The sequence below is a fragment of the Penicillium maclennaniae genome (genome assembly GCF_028827695.1).
Source record: "Penicillium maclennaniae strain IBT 15551 chromosome Unknown utg000006l:1.0-2513246.0:1.0-2515036.0, whole genome shotgun sequence".
In the NCBI taxonomy this organism is placed as follows: Eukaryota; Fungi; Ascomycota; class Eurotiomycetes; order Eurotiales; family Aspergillaceae; genus Penicillium; species Penicillium maclennaniae.
Window position 1 is genome coordinate 1,038,082 of NW_026623218.1, and position 19,948 is coordinate 1,058,029.

Here is a 19,948-nt window from a genome sequence, read left to right on the forward strand (position 1 = left end):
GTGCTTGGTGTAAGTGTTTGACTATTCTGACTTTTGATTTCTCTCGGTACTCCTATCGGTCGTGTTGGAAATTGCAGCCTGTAGACGGTTTGCACGGAGATCATGCTAAGAGACTCTGCCAGGCTCCTGTTTCAAAAACAGTGCTGGTTTGATACTGCCTGTTCGCCTCTCGTTGCTCTGTTCCAGTGTTTGTACCAGTGTTGTATGTGTCCGACAAGGAACGACTCAGTTGCTTGATATTGACTTGCGAATAGAGGCATTGAATGCCATTTCATTCATTTTGAAAGAGGTACTGGGATCCCATTCGCGACTACGATCGGCTCAGCCCAGATACTATCGGACTGGCCCTGTATCTTGACCGAAACATCCTAGTATCCGACTCTCGTTAATCCCGAATACGTTCTCTTCAACTCGATCCGGAGATCGAGATTTTGATATACATCACTTCCGTCATCTCGTACACCAGGAAGCGATTCAGCCTTCTTGAATCACATTTGATATCGATCACTTCTTGATGCCGCAGAAAGCCCTGACTCTGCGGAAATAAACACTTCAGTCCAAAAGTTATAGGTTAAACGGGCCACGGATCAATGAGTTCCCAGTCTCCCAACACCCAGGGCTCGGGGGCCAACCCATCCAGTCCCCAGCCCACCAGGAAAGGGTCCGTCAAGAGAGCTAGAGAGCTACTGGAGGCAGGTGTCTTGCCAAATCGAGTACTGCCATCGCCGTCTGTTCCCAGACCTCCGCCGCTCAAGGCCGCCACCCGTCAGACCCAGTGGCCTCTTCCAGCTTCAGGCCTTCAGCCACACCCTCTCAACCTTGAAGCGCGCTCCCAACAAGACCCTAGGCTCTGGACACCGCGTGCTCCCCTACCGACTAGGCCCCCCACGCCCAAGCGAGGCCCCTCCCCAACTGCCTTCTCCATCCATTTACTCAGTGAGGACTGGGCAGGACTCCGAGGCTAGTGTAAACTATCAATCTAGACCAGCTCGCTCATTTTCGCACCCTCAACCGCCACAGGCACTGGATATCCCTCGGCCTCGCCCTGGGCCAAAGGATGACTCCTGTGTGAGCCCTACCAGCACTTTTGATTTTGATCTGACTCCCCGAATATCAATCACTACGGACGACCTGTTCAGACAATCAACCGCTTCGTCTACAAGCTCTATTCCCATTATGCCCCCGGTACCCTCACCAGAGCCTCGTGGGCCCGCCGCGAGTCCGTGGACCAGAACTGCAGGTCTTGCAGCGCCCAATTCTCACGGCCCACGAGCCCGCGCATCATCCGTCTCTCCCATCCCGGAGTCAGAAAGGGAAATTCCTGATCCTCGCCGGACAACGGGGTCTCTCGCTTCAAGCCGTGCCATTCCCTCTAGCTGGGGCTCTGGTCCAGCAGAGTCAGAAATTCTGGGCGCTTACCTATATTCCGAGTCGGACGATAATGAAGAGAAAGCGGAAACCAGCGAGAGCCATGCCGAAACACTTGTGAGAAACGCTAGTCTAGGCAAGAGGCAGAAGCCTACTATGCGCACGATCATGAAGTCGAACCCTAACTCCGAAGTCTCAATCCCGAATATGCCATCGTCCCTCCCCCGAGAGGAGTGGAACAAGAACGCAGCTGCTGGTATGACCCTTGGAGCTGCGGTCGGTCAAGCACTTCACCAACCGAGTCCTCTGAGGCGGAATTCTACTTCGACGACGTCGGCAGAATCTTGCGTGGACCCGGAAAAACCTCGTTTTGCTAACGAGGTGGGTAACACGGCTTTTGAGAAAGAGGTCGAGGTTTTGCCCAGCTTGCCCAAGGCTGCTCCCACCATGAGCGATAAGCGACCTGGTGGACGCAAACCTCCGCGTCTTGACATGGGCGCTGTGCGAGACGCAGAGGCCCGCGGTAGTCTTTCAAGCTTGAGCGATCTGATCCGACGTGCTACCAGACTCGCCTCGAACCTCGACCGCGGAAGAACTGCCAGTCGCGCCGATCTTGCGGCGGATCCGGAGTACAAGGGATTCATGGCAGGTAAGTCTTTGGAAGATAGACATCATGACAGAATCAACGGACTGACACGATGCAGGACAACGCCGTCGCGGCTCAGGTTCTCTGTCCGATATCCTGACTTCATTTCCCCGGCCTGGATTAGCGACTCTTGACGATCGTACATCGTGGCCCATTTTCTTCGGACGATCGAACCTTTGTAACGTTGAGCCTCTTAATTCCAACGACGAAGTCCCCAATGAGAAGCAGTCTGTCAAGCGCAAATGCTGTGGAATGCCGCGAAAGTGGTTTATCGTCCTCTGCATCATTCTTTTCATTGTCGTCGTGCTTGCGGTTCTCTTGCCCGTTTTCCTCGTCGCCGTTCCCAAAGAGAACGCCGGCAGTGACAATTCATGCGCCACAACCAACGCCTGTCATAATGGCGGAGTATCCGTATCAAGCGGCTCCGAATGCTCCTGCGTGTGCGTGAATGGATACACTGGTTCACAGTGTACCACTGTAGGCGACTCCAGCTGTACCACATCCGAGGTCGACAATGGCACGATCTACAAGAACGCGACCATGGGCAATTTTCTTCCGACTTTGTTTAGCGCTGCCTCAAGCAGATTTGACATCAGCCTGGACTCTGTCACCATCATGGCCCTCTTCAGCTTGAGCAATGTCAGCTGCAAAAACGAGAATGCCCTCGTCTCCTTCAGCGACGTCAAGAGCCGCAGCAACACGCGTCGCTCCATCGTTCTTCCTCTCGATCCGCCCGTGGCTGAAGAAATCCCCTCTCTCACCGTCGTATCTACCGTCACCGCAACCGCGCTCGCCGCCCGCGCTGAGGCCACCATGGATGGTATTCTCTACGAGAGTGCCGGAGACCAGAGCACAAGGACCCGAACGGATAACATAGCAACAGCTACTCATATCAGCGCATCTACTTCCACGACGGCAGCTGCCGCGACGACCTCCACCGCAAGCGTACCTGACAAGGTGATCGAATTCTCGCAGGTCGCTGTACTGTACATTCTCGAGAAAACGGGCTCCATTGACTCTGCATTATTCTCCGAATCGGAGATCAGCTCATACTTAACGAGTTCCGACGGGTATAGTAATACGACCCGGCCCGAGCTTCAGTTGCTAGGAGAGTTCGGACTGAACTTCCAGACGATGAAGATCAGTGTGGAGAACGGTACTTCGACCTGAGTGCCCAGTTGAGCTGAGAATATAATCTCACGCTTGATGTTTAGTGTATATACCGTGGTAGGAGAGGATGAGGTGCCTCCAGACATAGTTTTTTATTGATATGAAACCATAATTTGGCCATAGGAGTCTCGGTCCCACTTCACAATTGTCGGGGATGTCTAGTCAATCCAATTTACTTCAGCTTACTTCAAGAAAAGTCTCACTGAACATTTACCAATTTAGGCTATGCCAAGACCCAACTTCCCAATTGGGACATATCGATCACGACATTCTCAGCGGAGGTTGCGTGCTTGGTCACGTGGTGAACGGCTGGTGAAGCCACCCACGAAACGACATCAAAACCGAGCGGGAACAGCACGAGCATATAAAGAACATGTTGATCGCAGTCTGGGACCTAGGAACGTACAACTATATGGCTCCGTCTATTACAGGGAAAAAATACCGCCCCCTGAAAATCACTAAACATGGCCCTGAAGATCTCCGCCATAAACGAGTACGGAGAGGGGCGCGGAGCTGGGTTCATCCGGGAAAGGGACAGGGAAAGAAAGGGCCAAGGTACAAGTAGCCCCGATGGAGGTACGTACCATGGGGCTCCAACGGTTATAGGGGGTCATCGTACTGTGGAAGATTGCCATTGAGGATTAAAAGTAGTCAGCGCTGGATTGCATTGAATCAAGCATGAAACCATAGCTCCTAGAAAACTCCCTGTTCTGAGATCAATCCGAAACGTGTCAGGGCAGGGGTGATGACTTTGATAGTCATCGAGTTCCCCTGGGTTCCCGAGCGGGGCCACGCAAAGGCGTGATCTGGCTGGATGAATCGACCAGGCCAAGACTTCAGTGACTCCACCACTGACGACTTCAGGGCCTCCGGGGCACGGTGATTGTCCTGCTTTCTTACCAAGCCATGGAGACGTCGGCCTCGTGCGCGTCGTACCCCCTCTTGGCCTAGATCTGTGGACAGGAAGCTTGGTAGAAGGCCGTAAGAAACTTGATAAGCATTACCTTTTCTTCCCCACTCGTCTTTCTTTCTTTCTCTTCCTTCATCTTCTTCTGTATATTAAGGGGAATTACCCAAACAACCTTCTCTTCACAATGGCCAACGCTCCTCACGGTGGTGTCCTCAAGGACTTGCTTGCCCGCGATGCTCCCCGCCAGGCTGAGCTCGCCGCTGAGGCCGAGACCCTCCCCGCCGTCGTGCTCTCCGAGCGCCAGCTGTGCGATCTCGAGCTGATCATGAACGGTGGTTTCTCTCCTCTTGAGGGTACGTGCAATTGATTCTCCTCTTCGCTTTCGCTATCGACTTCTACGACTCCTGCGAACCTGGCGATCACAAAGTGGGAGTCCAGAGTTCCAGGGGTTTTTTTTTCCCCCGGGGCGGGCGGGCAATCGGAGGGGTAATTACTAACGCCGATCTCGCAGGTTTCATGAACCAGGTTGACTACGACGGGTAGGTTACTTGGATCACGCCATTGGAATGGCAATTGGTATGACACATACTAATCCTCTGCATAGTGTCGTTGAGAACAACCGCCTTGCCGATGGCAACGTCTTCTCCATGCCCATTACCCTCGATGCCTCCCAGAAGACCATCACCGAGAACAAGCTCAAGGCTGGTTCGCGCATCACCCTGCGTGACTTCCGTGATGACCGTAATTTGGCCATCCTGACCATTGACGACATCTACCGCCCGGACAAGTGAGTGTCTACAATTGATTTTCCTGAAATTGCCCCTCCGGACTCCATCGCCGCATACTGCCGATCCCCGCATCCCTCTCTTATCCTTGGCAATTGATTTGCCCATTTGCATCCTGTGTTTCATTCTTGTTCATTGCTGGCCATTTTGTTCTCCTTGGTCACATATACACGTCCTCTCCCCCGCTCCTTTCCATACTCCTTAATGGTGGCGTTTGCGCCTCCTGATTCTGAATTACTCTACGCAATGAACGCCCTAAGGCGGCTCGAGCTTTTTATTGTGGGTCTTTGCTGACGTGGATTGTTTCCCCCTAATTTAGGGAGAAGGAGGGTAAGCTCGTCTTCGGTGGTGACCCCGAGCACCCGGCCATCAAGTTCCTGAACGAGTCCGTCCAGGACTTCTACATCGGTGGAAAGGTTGAGGCTGTCAACAAGCTGAACCACTACGACTATGTCGCTCTCCGCTGTAGGCGACCCTTCCCGAACGTATACAATCGGAATTGGAAGCTAATTCATCCCAAGACACTCCCGCTGAACTGCGTGTTCACTTCGACAAGCTGGGCTGGTCCCGCGTCGTCGCTTTCCAGACTCGTAACCCCATGCACCGTGCTCACCGTGAATTGACCGTCCGCGCGGCCCGCTCTCGCCAGGCTAATGTCCTGATCCACCCCGTCGTCGGTCTCACCAAGCCCGGTGACATTGACCACTTCACCCGTGTCCGCGCGTACGAGGCTCTCCTGCCCCGTTACCCCAACGGCATGGCCGTCCTGGGTCTTCTGGGTCTGGCCATGCGTATGGGTGGTCCCCGTGAGGCCATCTGGCACGCCATTATCCGTAAGAACCACGGTGCCACCCACTTCATTGTCGGCCGTGACCACGCCGGTCCTGGTTCCAACTCCAAGGGCGAGGACTTCTACGGCCCCTACGATGCCCAGCACGCCGTCGAGAAGTACAAGGATGAGCTCGGCATCGAGGTCGTCGAGTTCCAGATGGTCACCTACCTGCCCGATACCGACGAGTATCGTCCCGTCGACCAGGTTCCCCAGGGTGTCAAGACCCTGAACATCTCTGGCACTGAGCTCCGCCGTCGTCTCCGCTCCGGTGCCCACATCCCCGAGTGGTTCTCCTACCCCGAGGTTGTCAAGATCCTCCGCGAGTCCAACCCGCCTCGGGCTTCCCAGGGTTTCACTATCTTCCTGACCGGTTACATGAACTCTGGCAAGGATGCCATCGCCCGTGCTCTCCAGGTGACCCTGAACCAGCAGGGTGGCCGCTCCGTCTCCCTCCTTCTCGGTGATACCGTTCGCCACGAGCTCTCTTCCGAGCTTGGCTTCACCCGCGAGGACCGCCACACCAACATTCAGCGCATTGCCTTCGTCGCCTCCGAGCTGACCCGCGCCGGTGCCGCCGTCATCGCCGCCCCTATCGCCCCCTACGAAGCCTCCCGCAAGTACGCCCGCGACGCCGTTTCCCAGAACGGCTCCTTCTTCCTCGTGCACGTCGCCACTCCCCTCGAGCACTGCGAGAAGACCGATAAGCGTGGCATCTACGAGGCTGCCCGCCGCGGCGAGATCAAGGGCTTCACTGGTGTCGACGACCCCTATGAGGCTCCCGAGAAGGCTGACCTCGTCGTCGATGCCTCCAAGCAGTCCGTCCGCTCCATTGTTCACGAGATTGTTCTCATCCTTGAGAGCCAGGGATTCCTTGAGCGTCAGTAGATCATTTAACCTTGCCATTTTCTTTTGTTTTTGAGGCTACGTTACCCATAGAAACGTTTACTTGCTATTAATTGCAATTGGATTCCCGATTCCCCGAAATTAGATTCAATGTTAAAAAATCTTGGTTCCTGAATTTTGCTTCCTTTCTGAATACATAATAGTTGCAGCGCTTGAAAGACCACGGGGATTAGAGACGCTGTCAAAGTTGACTTGAGGCTGGGCCCATCTCGCCATATTTGGCTGAAATGACATCAAGATCTAAGAAGCTAAGACATCGTCGATCTACGCCTAGAAAACTTTGATATTGCCTTAGAAAGCGGCCAACACGCACTTTCAAATTCGCGAGTCTGGGATCAGAAGAAAGTGAACGTAGATTTCAAATAGGATCAATCCGGACTACAAATACTGTCAAATTAGGAAGAAAGGTGGTATGCATCTAAATTGTAGCATGCAGTAACTTAGTCGGTACCACACCCGCTCAGATACATGTACAAAGAAATTCATTTACATTCGAGCCGTGGCAAGCGTCAAATATTGGTGTCAATCACCCATGTACTGTTAATTATAAGGCCAGAACCCAGCTATCTACCTCCCCGAGTCTGTTTTGGCCCGTGCGCATCCTTTGAAAATGGGTGGTGGAAACTCGCCCGAATATGTATCTGTTACCAACTTTTATATATGTATACATTAGCTGAAGCCTTTGATCGAATGACTGACTTCAAATAAAGAATCATATAATTTTCAAGCGACTGCTAATTATTATCAATAAGAATGAATCTCACTACAGGCCGTGAGAGACGGGTCCGGTCAACCACTTCGAAGCACGTGACAGACACGTATGCAAACACTCCAAACATGATGAAGTCAAGGCTTCACGGACGAACCTCTCCTCCATCACCAACGCAACCATGCTGCCCAAACGAAATGCTGTCGGTCGAATACCGGTGCACATTCGACCAGTGTTTTCCCCACGGGCCGCCGGCCCAAGCACCATACACCTGCGACCATTTACCAATCGCACACGACTACTCCTGCTCTCACAACCATCGGGTCGCCCGCAACTGTCTTTCCTGTCACCATTAGCACCTACACGCCCACTTCCCCCTCTATCAAGACATTTACGCCAGCACTTTGCGCGACTCATCTCCACTGAAAGTCAATCCCACTTTAAAAAGCGCTTCTCTCGCGTCACCAAGCTCTCCATCACCTTTTTTTCTATGATCGTTCTGTACCAGGTCATCCAACTCGGCATCTATCAAGAAGACATTGAGCATCAATGGCCTACACCTCCAGAATGGACGCTGAAATCTCGCTGGTGTCTGCGCACTGCACAGGCTCTGCAGCACCCTGAATACATCGGCAAGCTGATGACCGATTGGCCCATGGTTCACGGGTTCCTGAAGGAGTTGGTGACACGCCTGGAGGACATGGAAGGTGAAGGCAAGGGAGTCGTGGAACAGGATGAGGGCGGAATTCTGGTCGAGGGCATCGGTCGTACCGGCCTCGATATCTCGATGAAAAGCGAGCCTTGGCGCCGTGGTTATTTCCAAGCTCTTATGGGGCTTGGAAAGGCTGCCGAGAACCTGGACGGTTGGTTAACTGACCGCAAGCAGAGAATTTCTGCGCCAGCGGAGTATGTTGTTGGTCCCTCGAACCCCCGGCCCAGGCCTGTCCCTGCGGGTGCTCAGACACCCCGGGAGGAAGACTGTGAATTGGCATCTCCTCCACCTGAGACCTTTTATATGAAGATCTTGACAACCAAGGGCTTCGATACCCGACAAAAACTCGATGCTGCCCTTGCGTATGCAGATTGGCTCGATTCCAAGGGCCTGGGTTCCACTGCTGGTGACATGTACACCTGGGCCCTGGACTTTGCTGCTGGTGGCTTGGAAGGCGATGTGAGCAAGGTCATCGATCTCAAGACTGGAATTTTGAAGAACGGTCCGGAGCTGCCTTCTGAGAATCTCATCCGTGTATCGACCGCTCTTGCTGTGCACAATGCCAAGCAGGGGAACCTCCCAACTGCGCTTTCCCTCTTCACATCTGTTCTTAAGGCCCGAAGGAGCCTGCCTATCACCCCTGATTTCCAACGCCCTCCACCTCTCCCCTCTTTCAAAGCATCCAACGACATTTTCTCTTCCTTCTTCAAATCCATCAAAACCGTCCTTGTTCCTGTGGAATACCCTAAACCCTTACCTTCCGGTGATGCGCCTCCTCTTCGCACACCAAGTTCTGCCTGTGATGAGGCTGGCCTCATGACTTACATCGGCGAAATTATCTACGCTTCATCATCCCGCGAGCAAGGCCTCGCCTGGACGCGCGACGCAGTTGAGATGGCTGAGACAACCATGCTGGACCGCAGCAACTCGGAAGACCAAGAAACACGCACACGATGCGCGCAGTGTCTGAAGGTCAGCCTTGAGAACTGGAAGGTCATGATAGCAACCCTTGTGAAGCGTGCCAAGAAGGAAGAAGAAGAGAGTATTAAAAATGCAAAGAAAGCCTGGTATGGTGGCGAGAGTGCTGTCAAGGCCAAGACTGCTGAGTTGCGCCGCTGGCAGGCCGAGGAGGCTATTCTTGAGGATCGGATCCGCAAACTCTTCCCTTTGCTTGAAGGGGAGTCTGGCTTGGATAACCTTGCCCCGAACAGTTCCCTTTTCGTGTAAATTATCTGTATTTAGTTGGCCTGCTGGGAGTTTACAGTATGTGGTATCGGTTTGATACTTGAGAGCCTCCTTGCTGTGTAAATGACGTCTGATCTATGAATGTATCAACAACCTTGACTATCTATCTTTTTTGCCTCTCCTTGGAAGTCCAAACACCGAATAGCAATTTTGAAACATGGAGTGCGACGACTGTTCCCGCGATTTTGACTCTCAATCTCCATTCAAAGGAGTCTATTGTGGGTTCAAAGGGATGCCCAAGACACTCATACTTCCCGTGTAGATCTAACATAAGATCTCATCAGCTCATCTTGGCCGCGCAATCTGCCCCGAATCTACAATTTAATGTCCAAATCGCAAGAAACCCAGCCTCAAGGCATCCACAGGCTCCAGAACTACGTCAATGCCCTATGAGATGTCCACGAGGACTACGTAAGATCAATCACGAGACCCGAGTATGGCATGATGCAAGCCTGAAGCAAAACCGATCCTCGTTAGGAATCAAGATAGACGTAACATGAAGCCCTCATCTTGGCACCCGCAAGATTCCGTACTAATGTAGAAAAAACCATGAAGAAAAAGCCAAGAGATTCCTATTCCGAGGTGGTAACAGATAGACAAAGACGCGCGAGAGGGAAACCGATCATCTATGTGCGCGTCATCCACCATATGGGACGACCCAGCAATCTTGGAATAAGAAGCCCTACGTAGGACAGGATAACGCGAATCCAGCACATGCCTCGGGCAATCTTAGAGAGATAGCCTTCCTTCCGTGGCCGATCTACACTTCTTCCAATGTCTCGGAATTCCAGCATTCTTAGGGCGCCACTAGAGTCGTACGTCAGCAAGGAATGTTTCGACGATCGAGTGGGACTTGCTTCTCAAAATTCATTGAGGGTGTATATATTGACATGGGCAGCTCATGCAAGTCAAATGGGTAAACACAAATGAATCTTGATGCGGCTGTTGCCTTGTTCCAAAAATTTTCATACGGTTCATGTTTGCTTCAGATCCTAGACATCAACCTTTAACGCCGATCAATCTATTTGCATACAATATTGCCGGCCTACGTTACGCTATATATACTTCCCAGAGTGTCCAACCTATATAAACCTACACCTACTTCCCATGAACACAAATTTAGACCACAGTATGTTCCCTCGTTCCCCTCAAAACCACACCAGGGCTGATCCGCAAAAGAAAAGAAGACATACACTAGCATGGCAATCGCACTCCCCCGTACCGAGACCGAGGTCTCCTCCATCCCCCCATCCGACAGCCCTCGCCGCAACCCTAGATCCCGCATCCACGAATTCCTCATGGAAGACATCCGTGAAGACATCCTTCTAGAAGCCGAACTCCTCCTCCTATCCTTTGCCACCGGAATCCAAGACGCCGCCGCCTGGCCAGACTACATGTGTTTTGCCTTGAACCAAACTGGCAACACGCTATTCCTCGCAATCGGCATTGCATGCTTAACACACAACCAATACAGTTTCCCCAATATCGGAGTCAGTTTATCCATGTTCGTCACCGGGGGGTTTTATTCTCGGACAACTCGGGAATATGATCGGCGTCCGCAAGCGTCTCTGGCTACTTATATCCAACTTGATCCAAACGCGCTCGTTTTCTGCGCCCTTATTGTCCAATACTCCTGGCCGATACGAAGGGACGGACCAGCTGCGATGGCGGTTATTGGGTTATTGGCGTTTTCATCCGGCGGACGGGTAGCTATGAGTCGGAGTTTGAAGATCACTGAGATCACGACGGCGATGGCGACGGCGGCGTTTGTGGATTTGGTTGTTGATCCGGATTTGGGCAAATTGAAAAATCGGTGTCGGAATCGACGGGTGGGGTTTTTGATCATGTTGGTGTCGGGGTGTTTTGTCGGTGCGTTTGCGGCGAGGGAGGTTAGTTCGAGTTTTCCGATATTGCTTTGTGCTGTTGGAAAGGCTTTGGTTTGTGTTGGGTTTTTGTTTAATCGAGCTATTACAGAGGTTCCTGGGTGTCATGAAGATTTGAAAGTTTGATTAACCTATATTTTTTAATTTGAAGTTGACCGCGTTTAATATAGTGTCAAGTGCTTTGTACTTAGTTTCAAGTCGTTTAGTGTGATGTGTGGATTACTAGGAGATACTCTGATGTTGTAAGATCCAAGGATCTGGAAATGAAATCGATTGCTACACATTGAATATGACTCCTTAGATCAAATTTTCAGCGCTAGTCTTAGAATTACGCATGATGTTTGATGTTTATAAATATGAGCATTATTGGTCGGTCCAGGTTTAAACTGGCTCAAGTTGCAAGGCTTTTGCATTTGTGGATTTCGATCTATGAAAATGAGTCCTTGATCGTACCAGGATTTTGATGCTCGCGCCCAAATATAAAGAATTTCCGCCCATATGAATTCCGCGGTCAGTCGGCACTTGCATTGGTTGGCTGATTCATTATACTTCCTTTCCATACACGACATCTATTTCAATTTCGGCGCATACGTGCAGGTGATTCTACAGCCAAATCATACTGTTCCTTCCTTCGTCATTTAGGGGGTGAAAATAAGGTGAGGAACGACACCTCAGAATTGAATCCTGAAGTCAGTCGAGACCGCAATGGATCTTGGAAAGTACATGATGCTATTTTCCAATTCAGAGAGAACTGAGGCACAACGGTAAATAAAGACTGCGTCAACCATGGATGGCATGCTCGGCTTAGCCGTAAAGAACTCGGAGGCTGTGACAGCGGCCTCGAGCGTTGCCTGAAATTGCTGGGTCCAAGCAACGCCGCCTTTGTACTCCTTCGTGCTCATACTAGAGTGTCTCGTTCAAGGCTGCACTTGGTGTATAGTTGAGAGCACGGGCTCAGGTGTTTCTCCTCGTGAACCGGCACAAGTCGTTGGCAATCGCTGCCGTTGGTCAGTCTTGGGAACAACGGAGCCTCACTCACTTCTTACCTTTCACTTGAATTTCCACTTCCCTCATATCTCCTTTGCGCCGATCGCTCAGTCTGGTCCTTCTCCCACGTCGACTGAGACGTCTTCTTCTTCTTCTTCTTCTTCTTCTTCTTCTTCTTCTTCTTCTTCTTCTTCTTCTTCTTCTTCTTCTTCTTCTTCTTCTTCTCCTTCTCCTTCTCCTCCTCCTCCTTCCCCTTCTCCTTCTCCTTCCCCTTCTCCTTCTCCTTCCCCTTCTCCTTCTCCTTCTTCTTCTTTCAATACCAGAGACATTGCCAAATCGCTATGGGGAAAGATGACTTCCTGAGAGACCTTGGCCAGGTCAAGGCCCCAGGTACATTCAAATACCTGAGCAAGGTCAAAGCTGGCGACAGCGATGGATCGATTGTTTCACCTTCGCGTACCCTAATGCACCAACCACTATCGACTACCAAGTGATCACAGGTAAGTCGATCGAAAGCTTGATTATCTCCCCTTTTACTCACCGGCCCGCAGAGCCTTACAACTACCCCAAAAGCCACCAATACTTCGTCTACTCTACATCTGATCCCCCGCTCGCAGTCATCGAGGCTCTTCAAAACGTCGTAAAGAACCTTCCTTGCATTTCCATTCGTGATCTCCTGGCTGCCATCGAAAGCTCGATTCATGCAGCGCTCAATGGCTCAACGTTGCAGCCATGCAACGAATATCACGATGATGAACAGATTCCCATCGACGATTCTGATGATCATCTATGCAACTTTGATGGTTTTGGGGAGTTCGACTACGACGAGCACGCTTTTGATGACTGTGACGCTTCCCTACCAACCTACAACGTTCCATCTTTCCTGCGCCGGAAGATCAGTGAGGATCTGCGAGCTGCCAAGAACACCGGCTTCAAGGTTGGGCACGTTGAAGTCACGCAATGTGGATTCGTGGTTTCGGTGGCTAGCCGCCTCAATAGACTTGGAATCTCCGAAGAAGTCATGGATGTTTGGCAAGTGCGTCCCAATGACTACCTTGGTCTTCTGATTCGTTACCCGCGAGGATACGTGAACATGAAGGACTTGTTTGAACAGGGTGACCCAAACCCTTCATTTATCCAAATGCATCTCGGGCTCTGTGACTCCTACAAGCCATCGGCTACGGCAGCTCTGATGGCCTTTCAGGGCAGCACGCCGACAGAAAAGGATATTTTAGACCTACGAGAGACTGAAACAAACAAGCTCAGATCCTGTTTCATCGGCCGCCAGCTTAATCGACTCCTGAACGAGCGATTCTTGGCTATTGCGCGATTTCGTCTCAGATGGGGACTCTCATGGACAGGCGCAGAAAACCCTTTCCAGGTCAGCCAGGGGAAGCCTCTGAATGACGAGGACGTCAGTTCCGAAGAACATCTGAAGCCTGATGAATGGGGGACTCCACCTCCCCCTTTGCTAATGGCCGACCATATGGCCGACGAGGGTTTTGTCTTGTCGAGAATGTCATTCCCCTTGCTCGCAATGCAATTCACCCTTCGACACTTTGTCAGATGCACAGAGTTCTGCCTCGTTTGTTTCTGCAAGAAGTTCGACGATTTTGATGCAATGAAGCCCTACGTTTGCTCAAGTCGACTTTGTCTCTACCAATACATCACTTACGGTATGGGGCCAAGTCTGGAATATGAAGTCAAATCTCAGCCAAGTGTTGTTGACTTGCTAGTATCCTTGGCTTTCATCAGAGCCAAGACCGGCAAGCTTGAACATTTTCCTACAGGGCTTGGAATGCGAATTCCCAATACGGAGACAACTGAGCCGGATGAGGTTCGAATTGACCTCCCAACAGGCCGGAAGGTCACTAAATATCACAGTGGGACGATTTATCCCCATAAAATGTTCAATTCCAGCAAGACCCTGCCCGGTATTAACATGGAGCTTTCTCAAGAGGGCAAGTCACGGCTCATCGAAGGCCAATGGATCGTTTTTGTCGGTCTGGAAGGGGAGAAGATCTTGCCAAAGGACCTTCATGGCATTGCCGAGTCCAAAAAACCGGCTCAAACGTTGTGGAGCTCTCATTTCCGCTTCGCTGGAGCAAACAGATGACAGCATCAGAGCTATTGGAAGCAAGCAGCAACTGGAGGGAAAGTGCACTACATGGTATACGACACAGCTTTTGACAAGTTGACCAAACAGAAAAAACAAAACAGGATCGTCATGCTTTTGGGTATGCTTCCCGGAATCGACGAGATGATAAATTATTTGGCAAGTCAAGGGCCAGATGCAACTCTCTCATCTTGGAAAGAAAGAATACCACCCGCTGCCTTGGTTCTGTTGCGATGGATTGTTGCGTCAAATAGATCATATATCGTCCAGGATAACAGCAACCCTGAGCACTTGGTCAGTGATATGAAAGACTATGTCCAATTTCGCCTGGTTCAGGGTGCCCCGGATAAAGAACAACGTTTCACCAGAGCAGTCAACGCGAAATCAATGACCGGGAGACCTCAGCACCCAACCATTTTCGCGTGGCATGGTAGTCCACTGTATAACTGGCATAGTATCTTGCGGAAAGGGCTTCATTTCAAAGACACGGTGAATGGGCGCTCCTATGGACATGGCGTTTATATGTCTTCAAATTTCAGAGTTTCATTGGGCTACACAAGACCATCTCAGTGGTGCTCGAACTGGCCTCAAAGCCGTCTCACCCTGTCATCCATAATTTCCCTGAACGAGATCGTCAATGCTCCGGATGAGTTTAAGTGCAGCGAGCCGTTTTATGTCGTGCACCGGCTTGACTGGATCCAGCCCAGATACCTTTTCGTTGGGCTCAAAAGGTCTGAGAATGACAGCACACCCTCAAGCCCTTCCCTTCCTTGGGTTAATGATACGAAGAAAAGAGTATCACCCGCTGTTTCTACCTTTTATGCGCAGGACCCTCAACATACTGCCCATGGGCCATCGGGAGCAGCCATTAAAATTCCAATGTCGGCGATTCGCGGTAAGAGACGAGAAGCGCTTGCTTTGAATGAGAGCGCACAGAAAACTACCTTAAAGAAAAAGGGGAAAAAGAAGACCAGCAGCGCCGTGTCTTCACTTCAATCAAATGCCGATGATAGTGACGAGCTTCAAAGTGTGGCGACGGACATCGAGGATCTCAAAATCCTTCTCTCCGATTCGGACGTTGAAATGATCGACGTACCTGAGAAGAGAACGCGGGCGAAGAATGTCATTCGACACTTTACTCCGAAGAAAACCGTCAAGGGAAAGGAGGTCGCCAAACATGTCCCTCCTGCCACCGACTTCATCCCAGGGTCTTTGACCGAGGGTAATTTACCGATTATGGCACCACCGCAGTACGCCACCACCTTCGCAACCAAGGTCCTTCAGAAACAACTTAAAACAACGGTCGAGGTCCAGCAAGAAGAGCCCCTGCATGAGCTCGGCTGGTTCGTGGACCCTACCTTGACATCTGGCAACCTCTACCAGTGGATTGTGGAACTCCACAGCTTCGAGAAGGCACTTCCTCTTGCTAAGGATCTCAAGGCTGCGAAGCTCACCAGTGTCATTCTTGAACTCCGCTTCCCACCCAACTACCCGATAGACCCTCCCTTCGTCCGCGTCATTCGACCCCGCTTCCTAGAATTTCAAGCCGGTGGCGGCGGTCATATCACCCCGGGAGGTGCCATGTGCATGGAACTCCTGACTAGCACTGGCTGGTCGGCTGTTACCTGCATAGAAAGTCTACTTCTACAGATTCGTCTCGCTATCACCAGCATGGACCCACGACCCGCTCGTCTCTCCCAGCGCCGCAAATTCCAAGATTACACTGTGAGTGAGGCCGTTGAGTCCTACAAGCGCGCTTGTAACATGCACGGGTGGAAGGTCCCCCAGGATTTGGAGTTGATGCGCTGGTGAATGTCACAACGTGCTCCGAGTGGAAGATGGCGTTGGGCTTGCCTAGTCATGAATGCTCACACTTGCTTCTTTATGAACACTAATAAATTGCTACCGATATGAGCCAATCTATCAAGTTTTTTTTTATTTGGGAATTGAGTGACTGGAAAAGGTAGATCTGGTAGGTCAGTGCTCATTGACTTAGTACGTAAATCATGAACAAAGTCTGACTTTTGTCTTTAGACTCAAGGGTCAGTTGCTCGCTTTCCAGATTCCGCCGCTAGATTTTTGATTACATGAGAGGGCCACTATGGTGAAGTGTCTTATGAGTGGGAGACTTCTCACGAGCCCGACAAGTCACTCCGATCTTTCCAAGTCCCCATTAACTCTTTGAGGTTGAGGCCTCTGCCCATGCAACTCTGATGGATATGAGGACTTGTCGATCCAGTGCTGGACAATACAAAAGAATACACCCTTGTTCTAGATACACAGCCTTGCGCTTGAAACACAAGTGTAGTTGCCTCTTCACGGGTCATCAATAAGGGTCAGTGTCGATCGATCTTGAACCTTCTCATCAATATACTGAGCACTTTGTTGCTCCGCGCATGGAACTACGTACTCTAGATCAGCACATATTGAGCAACGCATCACAAAAGGTGGATCATGTAGACTGGTAGAGATAGAAGCGAGCGTGGAGTTTCAAGCTCCGAAGCTAAGGGGAAAGGGTAAAACACGGCCAATCACCATGCTGTTCCTGGCAGGAGTGGGGCTGTACCAGACCACAAATGGACGACTTCGCTTATGGCCCCGATCGAACCGGTCAAATCCGGTTGTTTTATTAGCTTTGTGTTGAAGGGTCCTGTTCGGGCCCAAGCGGCTTAAATGGTTAGAGCCTCCCACCTAGGGGTTACCACCCCTTTCGATTCCCATTTTCTTTGAACGTGCTAAGTGTGTTCGTGACCGTCTTGTATAAGAAGTCTTCATAGAGCCTTGGCGCCACCCCCCCCAGTCATTTTAGGGGCTGTTCAAGACCGGTGACGCGTAGAACTGACATTCCAAAATGATATTTCGACGTCACACCAAAGCACTAGCGGTTGCTCTGCTGGCAGGCACTGCGTCAGCCATCGAATTGAATATCAACGACGAGCGTGAGTCTCGTGTCGTCGCCTTTGCTATCAAAACCTATTAATGGCATCTAGAATCTATCAAAAATGCCGCCGCGACTGCTGCGTACAACACTTGGTCTGAATACACGACCAACCAGACCGGACAACCCCCCGGCGCGATCCGTACCGACTGGGCAATGGGAGGTGCCCTGTTCGACACTATGATCCGATATTGGTACTACAGCGGTGACGCCTCCAACAATGCGGCCATCAGCGAGGGAATGTATTGGCAGCTAGGCGAGAACAATGATTATATGCCCGCCAACTGGAGCTCATACCTAGGAAACGATGATCAATCAATCTGGTCGCTTGCGGCCATGACTGCCGCGGAGCTAGGATACCCTGAGAGGTCATCTATGCCCTCGTGGGTTACGATCGCAGAGAATGTCTTTAATGATCAGATTGCCCGCTGGGATACAAAAACGTGTTCGGGTGGCTTGCGCTGGCAGATCTGGACTTATGAGTCGGGCTACAACATCAAATCCACCTTGGCAAATGGCCTTTTGTTCGAGCTTTCCGCTCGCTTGGCTCGGTACACCAACAATCAAACATACTCTGATTGGGCGGACAAGATCTGGACATGGAGCACTGATACCCTCATCAGTGATGAGTGGTCCGTTTCCAATGATGTTGACGTTGAGGATGACTGCGGAACCGCGGGCAACACCCAGTGGAGCTTCAACTACGGCCCATATATCGCTGGTACTGCATATATGTACAACTTGGTGAGGCCATCTTTGGACTTTCAATTCCAGATCTAAAGTAACTAACAATATTTATAGACCAACGGCAAATCTGAATGGAAGACAAACCTAGATGGCCTTCTGAAGCGTACCACCGCCACCTTCTTTCCCTCTAAATACGGCGGCAAAATCCTCTCTGAAGTTGCCTGCGAATCCACCGAAAGCTGCAACAATAATGAAATCTGGCTCAAGGGTGCCACCGTCCAAGATCTCGCTATGGCTGCCTTAGTCGCACCTTACACGGCATCCGACATCATGCCTCTGCTACAGGGATCTGCAGTGGGCGCCGCGAAGTCATGTACCGGCGACAAGAACAACACTGAATGTGGTGTGAAATGGTACGCAGCTTATGATGACTCCGACGGCATGCCCAGCCAGCTCAGCGCTACCAGTCTCTTCACTGCGAATCTTGTCTCATTTAGCAAGAAAGCTGCCAGTGTCCAGTCGGCGTCTACGAATACGACTTCGGTCACCTCGACTGGATCCGCCAATGGTACTGACCCGGGCAGTTCCAGCAGTGCTGGAGCGACGCAGACTGGTACGAATGCAGCCAGTGTGCTTGTCGTTGGCCCGGTCGCTTTTGTCGCGGCTGTTATTGCCGGTGCCGTTGCCTGGCTCTGAGCTAGACGACGAGTTTCCTGGTCCTCATCTTTCTTTCACAAATTGTACTATAATAATGTAAGTGATAGGTTATACTTAACCATCAAACCCACAACACAGAAATCGAAGAAAGGATTGTGCATGGTTGCAACAACTCTATTGACGTGGGCTAGAGTGCAGTTGGTAGAAAGGAAGCACTGTTTTAAAAATAAATCATAAACCGGTAAAGATCTGGAAACTCTGGCAGGGTATTTGCCTCTATACAGTAGCTCCGAGGTTAGGGAATTGTCGCAGTGGATTGAGCGTGGGTCTCGGATGGGGTGACAGCTACCCCAACAAGCTTCTCCACAGCCCCAACCCGTATTCCGGGGTGCGCATAGTCTCGATCAAACACTGGGAATTGAGTTTATCCGGCTAGACTTGCAAACATACAGTCTGCATATGCCTCTTGTGTCGTAGCTCTCTAGCTTGAGATGCTGCTTTTTGGCTCTCTTTCTGGAATGCGAGCGGTGTTGAGTCAAAAGGCTACCTATCTCGACTTGCCGAATTTCGATCTTGGTTATGTCCAAGCTGTGAGGACGACGCCTAAGGTAAAGTGAAGAAAGTAGCCGAAATAAAATGTATCATCTCTGGCGTGTTAGTTGAACTCCAACTGTCGCGGACTCGGTAGCTCCAGTACAGGCGTTTTACCACCAAGCCACTGTTCCCTGAATGGCTGAATAGATACAGCGTTCTCTTCTTGTCGAGCGCAAGTACCATGGGAAATTGACAAAAGTTCCAATTGCTTAATTGCATATTTCATAGGTTCAGTCTACACGCCACTCACCTACACAATTAGTATGGCTGTCGACAGGAATAAGTTCTGCGGCTAGAATACGAGACCGAGCGAACCAACAGTAAAACCCGGCAAACCACGGATAGCTGTTGCGATCGAGATTTTGTCCGATTTGACCAATCTTAGACAACGGCCTTCTTTAGAACACAATCTAGTAATTGCTTTTTGAGCCGTGGAAAGTGAATGTGTGTCTAGGCATATCGCAATCCACCAGGTGCTCTTCCGGGGTCTGGTCGGAACAGCCGATAGTAGCAATTCACTTGCTAATTGACCATGTTTTCGAGCCTTTTGGGAGTAAATACACGAGCAGCCACTCGTCCAGATTGTTGCTGTGGATTCTAGGCGTCAAAATCGTCGTACCACCGGTTCTGGGGACATGAGGGCATTAAGCATTCCGCTCCACAGTCCACCGGGCGCCACTCGACAGGTGCCAACCTGATCACTTGGTGTCACCCCCTTTTTTTCTAACGGGCAAAGGGCGAAAGTTTGGTGAATCCGAGGTTATCAGTCCACATCGCGGTTAAAAACCTAAAAATTCAAGGCTCGA

The 19,948-nt window shown here is 50.9% G+C and overlaps 8 protein-coding genes across 8 annotated transcripts; 7 read left to right on the top strand and 1 right to left on the bottom strand.

Annotated features, from left to right (window-relative positions):
* Positions 1-590: 590 nt before the first annotated feature.
* Positions 591-3,184, top strand: N7477_006623 (uncharacterized protein; the record flags this gene model as incomplete). Its single annotated transcript, XM_056968286.1, has 3 exons — positions 591-936; positions 989-2,017; positions 2,073-3,184. The coding sequence occupies 3 exons, from the start codon at positions 591-593 to the stop codon at positions 3,182-3,184; spliced, it is 2,487 nt and encodes an 828-aa protein (XP_056821082.1).
* Positions 3,185-4,278: 1,094 nt separating this feature from the next.
* On the top strand, positions 4,279-6,596 carry sC (sulfate adenylyltransferase; the record flags this gene model as incomplete). Its single annotated transcript, XM_056968287.1, has 5 exons — positions 4,279-4,447; positions 4,606-4,633; positions 4,699-4,881; positions 5,199-5,344; positions 5,401-6,596. 5 exons carry the CDS (start codon positions 4,279-4,281, stop codon positions 6,594-6,596), a joined length of 1,722 nt encoding a protein of 573 aa, XP_056821083.1.
* A 908-nt stretch (positions 6,597-7,504) lies between these two features.
* On the top strand, positions 7,505-9,262 carry N7477_006625 (uncharacterized protein; the record flags this gene model as incomplete). The annotated part of the gene is made up of 1 exon (XM_056968288.1): positions 7,505-9,262. The coding sequence occupies one exon, from the start codon at positions 7,505-7,507 to the stop codon at positions 9,260-9,262; it is 1,758 nt and encodes a 585-aa protein (XP_056821084.1).
* Positions 9,263-10,479: 1,217 nt separating this feature from the next.
* Positions 10,480-11,281, top strand: N7477_006626 (YoaK family protein; the record flags this gene model as incomplete). Its single annotated transcript, XM_056968289.1, has 2 exons — positions 10,480-11,169; positions 11,255-11,281. 2 exons carry the CDS (start codon positions 10,480-10,482, stop codon positions 11,279-11,281), a joined length of 717 nt encoding a protein of 238 aa, XP_056821085.1.
* Positions 11,282-12,205: 924 nt separating this feature from the next.
* Positions 12,206-12,479, bottom strand: N7477_006627 (uncharacterized protein; the record flags this gene model as incomplete). The annotated part of the gene is given in 2 exon segments (XM_056968290.1): positions 12,206-12,460; positions 12,471-12,479. 2 exon segments carry the CDS (start codon positions 12,477-12,479, stop codon positions 12,206-12,208), a joined length of 264 nt encoding a protein of 87 aa, XP_056821086.1.
* A 12-nt stretch (positions 12,480-12,491) lies between these two features.
* On the top strand, positions 12,492-14,266 carry N7477_006628 (uncharacterized protein; the record flags this gene model as incomplete). The annotated part of the gene is made up of 2 exons (XM_056968291.1): positions 12,492-12,606; positions 12,702-14,266. The coding sequence occupies 2 exons, from the start codon at positions 12,492-12,494 to the stop codon at positions 14,264-14,266; spliced, it is 1,680 nt and encodes a 559-aa protein (XP_056821087.1).
* Positions 14,267-14,377: 111 nt separating this feature from the next.
* On the top strand, positions 14,378-16,078 carry N7477_006629 (uncharacterized protein; the record flags this gene model as incomplete). The annotated part of the gene is made up of 1 exon (XM_056968292.1): positions 14,378-16,078. The coding sequence occupies one exon, from the start codon at positions 14,378-14,380 to the stop codon at positions 16,076-16,078; it is 1,701 nt and encodes a 566-aa protein (XP_056821088.1).
* Positions 16,079-17,117: 1,039 nt separating this feature from the next.
* N7477_006630 (glycoside hydrolase family 76 protein) lies at positions 17,118-18,587 on the top strand (the record flags this gene model as incomplete). Its single annotated transcript, XM_056968293.1, has 3 exons — positions 17,118-17,205; positions 17,257-17,948; positions 18,006-18,587. 3 exons carry the CDS (start codon positions 17,118-17,120, stop codon positions 18,585-18,587), a joined length of 1,362 nt encoding a protein of 453 aa, XP_056821089.1.
* Between the last annotated feature and the right edge of the window lie 1,361 nt (positions 18,588-19,948).